Here is a 10,643-nt window from a genome sequence, read left to right on the forward strand (position 1 = left end):
GACACTGCGGGGCTGGGATTCATGGGCATCGCGAACCGCACCGGCCGACATTACATGATGCCAGAAGATGGGCAGCGCTAACGGCGCTAGGCCAGGGGATAACACGACAGCGCAGACTCCTGTACAGCAAATAACAACGCTCGGGAGGCTGCACCCAGCACCAAGGTGGGATTCTTGACACCTGTGCTGCGTCTCATTACAAAGGGAACTCTCGCCTCCATTACACAGTTTGACTGTATAAAGGGCTAAATGTTATACGTGTTTCATTCAGCGTGTGCAAGGAGAAAAATTAAAAGAGCAACCTTTGACTTGTGCAGCACTACTGCTGCATAAGCTGTGGCTCTTCTACTTTCTAACCCCTGAGGGGGGGTTAAAGGTGACCTTTGAAATCGGTTCAAGTAGGCTTCGGCCTACACTCTGCTCCACCTGCAGAGCCCGGGCTCCAACAACGCTAGTTGCTGTCCGGAAGTGCTGGCTGCACAGAGCCAAACACCTCGCCAATGTGTCAGTGGGGTCCAGCACCGCCAGCTGTTCCCCTGCTGTGTAGCCGGCAACGTGTCCTGCAAAAGCCACGCAGACACAACACACCCAAAGCTGCCGCCAGTGCAGGCTTCGGCCTACACTCCCCTCCCCCTGCTCCTCCTCCTCCTGCTCCTCCTCCTGCTGACCCTGGGCTCTAACACACCGCCAGTTTTTGCCCAGATGTGCTAGCTGCACAGAGAAAAACACCTCGCCAATGTGTCAGTGGGGTCCAGCACCGCCAGCTGTTCCCCTGCTGTGCAGCCGGCATCGTGTCCTGCAAAAGCCACGCAGACACTTGCTCTTGTACCTTCTGCTCCCCATCCTGGTTCCAGTACCGTCAGCTGGTTCCGGGCAGAGCCTTTGGCTTAGGTGCCTCCCTCTGGGTATCCGAGTTCCACCAACGTCAGGTGGTCCTTGGTAGTGCTTTCAGGCACGGGTACCTCCTGCTTAGTAACCGGGTTCCAGTAACGTCAGCTGGTCCTCGGTAGTTCCATTGGCTCTTGGACCTTCGGCTACCCATCCGGGTTCCAGCACCGTCAGCTGGTTCTCGGCAGTGTCTTTTGCTCTTGTACCTTCTGCTCCCCATCCTGGTTCCAGTACCGTCAGCTGGTTCCGGGCAGAGCCTTTGGCTTAGGTGCCTCCCTCTGGGTATCCGAGTTCCACCAACGTCAGGTGGTCCTTGGTAGTGCTTTCAGGCACGGGTACCTCCTGCTTAGTAACCGGGTTCCAGTAACGTCAGCTGGTCCTCGGTAGTTCCATTGGCTCTTGGACCTTCGGGTAGCCATCCGAGTTCCAGTTCCATCAGCTGGTTCTCGGCATTTTCTCAGCCTTCTTGTACCTTCTGCTACATTTCCAAGTTCAAGAGACTAAACACGATGACCCGGAAGAACACCCCTAAGATGACGACGACACCAGAGACGACAACCACCGTGATGACGACGACCCTGGAGACGATGACCCTGAAGACCACCCCGATGACGACGACCCCGGAGACCACCCCGATGACGACGACCCCGGAGACGACGACCCTGGAGACGACGACGACCTGGAAGACCGAGAAGCAGAAGAACAAGAGGCTGCAGAACAAAGAGCAGAAGGACATTAAGCATAACACAAAATATCAGAGCAAAAAAATATTATGTAAATTATAAGCAGAAGAAGACTAAGCAGTGTATGGGGGTGAGTCCGTTCCTCCTCGTGGTGCCCCTGGATAAAGCCTGATGCTGCAGGCCAAACTGAACGCGGACAAATGTAACTGGTTTGTGACAGGCAGAACGGAAGGTGTAATCTTCAAACTTTTATAGATAACAACTACGGGAATGCCTGTCACAAATAAGAATATGATGAAGAAGTTGAATATGATGAAGATAATAGTAAAATAAAAAGAATATGAACAATGTAACCCAAAAAATAATAGGTAGAAGATGAAGAAGAAGATGAATAAGGTGAAGAAGTTGATGTCAAAGAAGCTGATGATGAGGATAATTAAGAAGAAAGCGTGGGAGAAGTAAAAAAGAAGGTGAAGGGCGTGGAAGTAGTGAAACATCAATATCTGACATAAAAAAAAAAAAAAATAACATAGTCAAATTCTTTCTAACGCCAAACTTCAAAAAAAAAAATTAAAAATCCTGCTATTCTATTACATTGGGCTAAACCTCTGTCCCTTTAATATCTCCGCCACGTCCCCCAATACATCCTACATTATTCTTAGTTGTTTTCCTTCATGTAGAATGAACCTACAAGTTTATAAAGGGTTTATTTTAATTCCGATATTTTCGTCCCATTGACTTGCATTGGGATCGGGTATCGGTATCGGATTGGATCCGATATTTTGACGGTATCGGCCGATACTTTCCGATACCGATACTTTCCGATATCGGAAAGTATCGCTCAACACTAGTGCTGAATATATTTCTGAGTACCTGCTAAGTTTTGTCCAGCTGGCTATCATGATATTGTCTCGCTAGCTGGAAGCTCTGGGTTGCAGAGTGGCACCTACCGCGCCGTGAGTCGGCGCGGGGGCTTTCTTGCTCACTCTGCGTGGCTTTTTGTAGTTTTTTGTGCTGACCGCAAAGATCCCTTTATCTATCTTCTGTCTATTTAGTAAGTCGGGCCTCCTTTGCTGAAACCTGTCTCATTCCTGTGTTTGTGCCTTCCTCTTAACTCACAGTCAATATATGTGGGGGGCTGCTCTTTTCCTTTGGGGAATTTCTCTGAGGCAAGGTGAGGCTATATTTCTCTTTAGGAGTAGTTACCTCTCAGGCTGTGAAGAGTCATCTAGGCAGAGTCAGGTACGATCCACGGCTAATTCTAGTGTGTGTGATAATAGATTAGGGCTGCGGTCAGCAGAGCTCCCACTTCCCAGAGCTCGCTCTATTTTGCAGTTTTGACTATCAGGTAATTCCCGGTGCTCCTAACCACCAGGTCCAGCCATAACAGTACAACTGGCCAAAAAGTGTTAATGCATCTCAATAGAGGGATAAGAGAAGTTCTGAGACCATTTTTTTTTCTCTGCAGTGTGTTTAGTCTTTTTTTTCCCCTAAACCTCTGGGTGGTTCAGGACTCAGGTGTAGATATGGACATTCAAGGTCTGTCCTCTTGTGTGGATAATCTCACTGCAAGGGTACAAGGCATTCAGGATTATATAGTTCAGAATCCTATGTTAGAGCCTAGAATCCCAATTCCTGATTTGTTTTCTGGGGATAGATCAAAGTTTCTGAATTTCAAGAATAATTGTAAACTGTTTCTTGCCCTGAAACCTCGCTCCTCTGGTGACCCTAGTCAGCAAGTAAAAATCATTATTTCCTTGTTGCATGGTGACCCTCAAGACTGGGCATTCTCCCTTGCGCCAGGAGATCCTGCATTGCTTAACGTAGATGCGTTTTTTCTGGCGCTTGGATTGCTCTATGACGAACCAAATTCTGTGGATCAGGCAGAGAAAATCTTGCTGGCTCTATGTCAGGGTCAGGATGACGCTGAAATGTATTGTCAGAGGTTTAGAAAGTGGTCTGTGCTTACTCAATGGAATGAGTGTGCTCTGGCAGCTATTTTCAGAAAGGGTCTTTCTGAGGGCCTTAAGGATGTTATGGTGGGGTTCCCCACGCCTGCTGGTCTGAATGAATCAATGTCCTTGGCTATTCAGATCGATCGGCGTTTGCGGGAGCGGAAAGTTGTGCACCATATGGCGGTGTCCTCTGAGCAGAGGCCTGAGCCTATGCAATGTGATAGGACTTTGACCAGAACTGAACGGCAAGAGCACAGACGTCAGAATGGGCTGTGTTTTTACTGTGGTGACTCCACTCATGCTATCTCTGATTGTCCTAAGCGCACTAAGCGGTCCGCTAGGTTTGTCACCATTGGTACTATACAGCCTAAATTTCTTTTGTCCGTTACTTTGATTTGCTCTTTGTCATCCTACTCTGTTATGGCGTTTGTGGATTCAGGCGCAGCCCTGAATTTGATGGACTTAGAGTATGCCAGGCGCTGTGGTTTTTTCTTGGAGCCCTTGCAGCATCCTATTCCATTAAGGGGAATTGATGCTACGCCTTTGGCCAAGAATAAGCCTCAGTACTGGACCCAGTTGACCATGTGCATGGCTCCTGCACATCGGGAAGATATTCGCTTTTTGGTGTTGCATAATTTGCATGATGTGGAAATCTATGTCTGTGTCCAGTTGGGGTTGTCAAGGGGCCCATGGTGATGTTCCAGCGTTGTCAATTTCTTCTTCCACTCCTTCTGAAGTACCTGAGTTTTTGTCGGATTACCAGGATGTATTTGATGAGCCCAAGCCCAGTGCCCTGCCTCCTCATAGGGATTGTGATTGTGCTATTAATTTGATTCCTGGTAGTAAGTTTCCTAAAGGCCGACTTTTCAATTTATCTGTGCCAGAACACGCCGCTATGCGGAGCTATATAAAGGAGTCCTTGGAGAAGGGGCATATTCGCCCGTCGTCGTCACCATTGGGAGCAGGGTTCTTTTTCGTGGCCAAGAAGGATGGTTCTCTGAGACCTTGTATAGATTACCGCCTTCTTAATAAAATCACGGTCAAATTTCAGTACCCTTTGCCTCTATTGTCTGATTTGTTTGCTCGGATTAAGGGGGCTAGTTGGTTTACCAAGATAGATCTTCGAGGAGCGTATAATCTTGTGCGTATTAAGCGGGGCGATGAATGGAAAACCGCATTTAATACGCCCGAGGGCCATTTTGAGTATCTGGTGATGCCATTCGGGCTTTCTAATGCGCCATCTGTATTCCAGTCCTTTATGCATGACATCTTCTGAAAGTATCTGGATAGATTCATGATAGTATATTTGGATGATATTTTGGTCTTTTCGGATGATTGGGAGTCTCATGTGAAGCAGGTCAGAATGGTGTTCCAAGTCCTTCGTGCTAATTCCTTGTTTGTGAAGGGGTCTAAGTGTCTCTTCGGAGTTCAGAAGGTTTCCTTTTTGGGCTTCATTTTTTCCCCTTCTACTATCGAGATGGATCCAGTTAAAGTCCAGGCCATTTATGATTGGACTCAGCCTACATCTGTAAAGAGCCTTCAGAAATTCCTGGGCTTTGCGAATTTTTACCGTCGCTTTATCGCTAATTTTTCTAGTGTTGTCAAACCACTGACTGATTTGACCAAGAAAGGTGCGGATGTGGTGAATTGGTCCTCTGCGGCCGTTGAGGCGTTTCAGGAGCTGAAACGTCGTTTTTCTTCGGCTCCTGTGTTGTGTCAGCCAGATGTTTCGCTCCCTTTTCAGGTCGAGGTTGATGCTTCTGAGATTGGAGCAGGGGCTGTTTTGTCTCAGAGAAGTTCTGATGGCTCTGTGATGAAGCCATGTGCTTTCTTTTCTAGAAAGTTTTCGCCTGCTGAGCGTAATTATGATGTTGGCAATCGGGAGTTGTTGGCCATGAAGTGGGCATTCGAGGAGTGGCGACATTGGCTTGAGGGCGCCAAGCATCGCGTGGTGGTCTTGACGGATCACAAGAATTTGACTTATCTCGAGTCTGCCAAGCGGTTGAACCCTAGACAGGCTCGATGGTCACTGTTTTTCCTCCCGTTTCGATTTCGTGGTTTCATACCTTCCGGGTTCTAAGAATGTGAAGGCTGATGCCCTTTCAAGGAGTTTTGTGCTTGATTCTCTGGGAGTTTCTGAGCCGGCTGGTATTCTCAAAGAGGGGGTGATTTTGTCTGCCATCTCCCCTGATTTGCGGCGGGTTCTGCAGGAGTTTCAGGCGGATAGACCTGACCGCTGTCCTGCAGAGAGACTGTTTGTCCCTGATAGATGGACTAGTAGGGTTATCTCGGAGGTTCAGTGTTCGGTGTTGGCTGGTCACCCTGGAATTTTTGGTACCAGAGATTTGGTGGCTAGGTCCTTTTGGTGGCCTTCCTTGTCCCGGATGTGCGTGCTTTTGTGCAGTCCGGTGGGACTTGTGCTCGGGCGAAGCCCTGCTGTTCTCGTGCCAGTGGGTTACTTTTGCCCTTGCCGGTCCCGAAGAGGCCCTGGACGCATGTTTCCATGGATTTTATTTCAGATCTCCCTGTCTCTCAAAGGATGTCGGTCATCTGGGTGGTTTGTGATCGCTTCTCTAAGATGGTCCATTTGGTACCCTTGCCTAAGTTGCCTTCATTCTCTGATTTGGTTCCGTTGTTTTTCCAGCATGTGGTTCGTTTGCATGGCATTCCGGAGAACATTGTGTCGGACAGAGGTTCCCAGTTTGTTTCGAGGTTTTGGTGGTCCTTTTGTGCTAAGATGGGCATTGATTTGTCTTTTTCTTCTGCTTTCCATCCTCAGACAAATGGCCAAACTGAGCGAACCAATCAGACTTTGGAGACCTATCTGAGATGCTTTGTTTCTGCTGATCAGGATGATTGGGTGACCTTCTTGCCATTGGCTGAGTTCGCCCTTAATAATCGGGCCAGTTCGGCTACTTTGGTTTCACCTTTTTATTGTAATTCTGGTTTCCATCCTCGTTTCTCTTCAGGACAGGTTGAGCCTTCGGACTGTCCTGGTGTGGATTCTGTGGTGGACAGGTTGCAGCAAATTTGGACTCATGTAGTGGACAATTTGACATTGTCACAGGAGAAGGCTCAACGTTTCGCTAACCGCCGTCGCCGTGTTGGTCCTCGACTTCGTGTTGGGGATCTGGTTTGGCTGTCATCTCGTTATGTTCCTATGAAGGTTTCTTCTCCTAAGTTTAAGCCTCGTTTTATTGGGCCTTATAAGATTTTTGAAATCCTCAATCCTGTGTCATTTCGTTTGGACCTTCCAGCTTCTTTTGCAATCCATAATGTGTTCCATAGGTCGTTGTTGCAGAGATATGTGGCGCCTATGGTTCCTTCCGTTGACCCTCCTGCTCCGGTTTTGGTCGAGGGAGAATTGGAGTATGTGGTGGAGAAGATTTTAGATTCTCGTATCTCGAGACGGAAACTTCAGTATCTGGTCAAATGGAAGGGCTATGGTCAGGAAGATAATTCCTGGGTTCTTGCCTCCGATGTCCATGCTGCCGATTTGGTTCGTGCCTTTCATTTGGCTCGTCCTAATCGGCCGGGGGGTTCTGGTGAGGGTTCGGTGACCCCTCCTCAAGGGGGGGGTACTGTTGTGAACTCTGCTCTCGAGCTCCCTCCTGTGGTCAGGAATGGTATTTCTGTGAGTTCTGTCCGTGGGTTCCCTCTGGTGGCTGAAAGTGGAGCTGCTGGTCTGGAGATGGCTTCCTCAGCTGCATCGTTTAAGACTGGGCTGGTTCCTCTATTTAACTCTGCTCAGATCGTTACCTGATGCCAGTTGTCAATGTATCTGTACTGGTTCAGATCTCACTTGGATCTCCTGATGACCTGTCTACTTCAGCAGAAGCTAAGTCCCTGTTAAGCTCATTTGTTGTTCATTTGTGTGCTGAATATATTTCTGAGTACCTGCTAAGTTTTGTCCAGCTGGCTATCATGATATTGTCTCGCTAGCTGGAAGCTCTGGGTTGCAGAGTGGCACCTACCGCGCCGTGAGTCGGCGCGGGGGCTTTCTTGCTCACTCTGCGTGGCTTTTTGTAGTTTTTTGTGCTGACCGCAAAGATCCCTTTATCTATCTTCTGTCTATTTAGTAAGTCGGGCCTCCTTTGCTGAAACCTGTCTCATTCCTGTGTTTGTGCCTTCCTCTTAACTCACAGTCAATATATGTGGGGGGCTGCTCTTTTCCTTTGGGGAATTTCTCTGAGGCAAGGTGAGGCTATATTTCTCTTTAGGAGTAGTTACCTCTCAGGCTGTGAAGAGTCGTCTAGGCAGAGTCAGGTACGATCCACGGCTAATTCTAGTGTGTGTGATAATAGATTAGGGCTGCGGTCAGCAGAGCTCCCACTTCCCAGAGCTCGCTCTGTTTTGCAGTTTTGACTATCAGGTCATTCCCGGTGCTCCTAACCACCAGGTCCAGCCATAACAGGGAACATTATATTCTGTCTGGGATAGTGGTACTGTGGGAACATTATACTGTGTGTGGGGGGATGGCGGTAGTGTGGGAACATTATACTGTGTGTGGGGGATGGCGATACTATGGGAACATTATACTGTGTCGGGGATGGTGGTACTGTGGGAACATTATACTGTGTGTGGGGGGATGACAGTACTATGGGAACATTATACTGTGTGGGGGATGGTGGTACTGTGGGAACATTATACTGTGTGTGGGGGATGGCGGTACTGTGGGAACATTATACTGTGTGTGGGGGATGGTGGTACTGTGGGAACATTATATTGTGTGTGGGGGATGGTGGTACTGTGGGAACATTATACTGTGTGTGGGGGGGCATAGCAGCATTGTAGGAGCATTAAACTATGTAGGGCCAAGAAAGCGGCACCATACAATGAGAGTAATACATGCTCCCATGCTGTTGCCTCATCTGCAATCTGGTTTCCGCCCCATCGCTCAACTCAGACAGCCTTAACCAAAATTACTAACGACCTACTTACAGCCAAAGCTCACGGACAATACTCTGTACTCCTCCTTCTAGACCTGTCCTCTGCTTTCGACACAGTTGACCACTGCCTCCTACTACAGATCCTCTTCTCCTTTGGCATCAAAGACCTTGCCCTATGTGGATCTCCTCATACCTTTCCAACAGAACATTCAGCGTCTCCCACTCCCACACTACCTCCTCATCCCAACCTCTCTCTGTTGGAGTCCCCCAAGGCTCTGTTCTAGGACCCCTATTGTTCTCAATCTATACACTTGGCCTGGGACAACTCATAAAGTCTCATGGATTCCAGTACCACCTTTATGCTGATGACACTCAGATCTACCTTTCTAGCCCAGACGTCATCTCTCTGCTGTCCAGAATCCCGGAGTGTCAATCAGCCATATCCTTCTTCTCCTCTCGCTTCCTCAAACTTAATGTGGACAAATCTGACCTCATCATCTTTCCTCCATCTCATAGATCTTCCTTACCTGACCTATCTATCGCAATTAATGACATCATGCTTTCCCCCGTACTGGAAGTCTGCTGCCTCGAAGTAACCCTTGACTCTGCCCTGTCTTTTAAACCGCACATCCAAGCTCTTTCCACCTCCTGTCGCCTCCAGCTCAAAAATATTTCCAGAATCCGTCCTTTCCTCAACCGTCAATCTACTAAAATGCTTGTGCATGCCCTCATCATCTCCCACCTTGACTACTGCAACATCCTTTTCTGTGGCCTCCCTGCTAACACCCTTGCACCTCTCCAGTCCATCCTTAACTCTTCTGCCCGACTAATTCATCTCTCTCCTCGCTACTCCTCCGCTTCCCCCCTCTGCAAATCTCTTCACTGGCTCCCATTCCCTCAGCGTATCCAGTTCAAATTACTAATACTGACCTACAAAGCCATCCATAACCTGTCTCCTCCATATATCTCTGAACTAATCTCCCGCTATCTTCCCTCATGTAATCTCCGGTCCTCCCAAGACCTCCTTCTCTCCTCCACACTTATTCGCTCCTCACCCAACCACCCCAAGACTTCTCCCAAATATCCTCCATCCTCTGAACTTCTTTTCCCCAACACGTCCGACTATCAACCACATTCGGATCCTTCAAACGGAACCTCAAATCCCACCTCTTCAGGAAAGCCTACAGCCTGCACTGACCCTGCTGCCTCCTCATCACTACCGAAGCTACAGCCTCACCAACACCGGAGCTCCTGCAACCCTCCACCTACTGTTTCCATCCCCACCATCCTGTAAAATGTAAGCCCGCAAGGGCAGGGTCCTCGTCCCTCTGTATCAGTCCATCATTGTTAGTTTACTATAAGTGATATCTGTAATTTGTATGTAACCCCTTCTCATGTACAGCACCATGGAATCAATGGTGCTATATAAATAAATAACAATGATAGTTGGGTCATATGTACCTATCAGAAGAAAAAGAATAAAAAACATTATGATTCTTATAATGTGGCAACAGAAAAACAACAAAATAGTCTCAGCACTGAAGGGGTTACTGCCCCGCCCAGTAATGGGGAATCTCCAGCACCTACCTCCACCTGCAGAGCCGCACACCACATATATGGCTGCTCTGTGCGCACAGGACCTGTGATGAGGTCACAGGAGGGGAGGAGTCAGGGAGTCACATGATCAGGGGCCTCGGTGAACACAGTGTGAGCTGTGCCTATCCTGTACATTGATACTTGGAGTGAAGAAGAGGCTACATGGAAACTTCTTCTCAGGTCAAGTTCACAACTGTCGGAAATCTGCGTGAAAAGCAATATCTGCTTCTTTTTTTCTTTTTTTTTTTAATTGTATGGGCTCCCGCATCATTTTAATAACCATATAAAACCTACAAGAGAAAAAATGAGCAAAAACCCTGCTGTATCTAAGTAAATAAAAAGCAAAAGTGCATTTAAATAACACAGTTTTTAGTAATACTGTTTTTGATCAAAAAATAGCATAAAAGCCATCCCACCATCGAGAAGGTGACTCTGATCCTACACTGTCTAATATTAAAACCAGATACATTTTTCAGTTGTTTTTTTTATTTGTATTATTGCATTCTGTGCAAGCTGGGGTGTGGCCTCCCTCTCCTAAGCTGGAAATTGGTTATCAGGGTATGTTTCCACGGTCAGGAAACGCTGCTTGTTTGACGCTGCGCAGAGCTGCAGCGTCAAACAAGCAGCGTCCA

At 47.8% G+C, this 10,643-nt stretch overlaps 1 protein-coding gene across 1 annotated transcript in view; it reads right to left on the bottom strand.

The window, feature by feature from the left end:
- LOC143766216 (uncharacterized) overlaps positions 1-10,056 on the bottom strand; it is a 49,449-nt gene extending 39,393 nt beyond the window's left edge. The window contains exon 1 of the mRNA XM_077253721.1: positions 10,003-10,056. Coding sequence (XP_077109836.1) covers positions 10,003-10,029 — 27 coding nt within the window. The 5' untranslated portion in view covers positions 10,030-10,056. The remainder of the gene's footprint in view (positions 1-10,002) is intronic.
- Between the last annotated feature and the right edge of the window lie 587 nt (positions 10,057-10,643).

The sequence above is a fragment of the Ranitomeya variabilis genome, chromosome 4 (assembly GCF_051348905.1).
Source record: "Ranitomeya variabilis isolate aRanVar5 chromosome 4, aRanVar5.hap1, whole genome shotgun sequence".
Lineage (NCBI taxonomy): Eukaryota > Metazoa > Chordata > Amphibia > Anura > Dendrobatidae > Ranitomeya > Ranitomeya variabilis.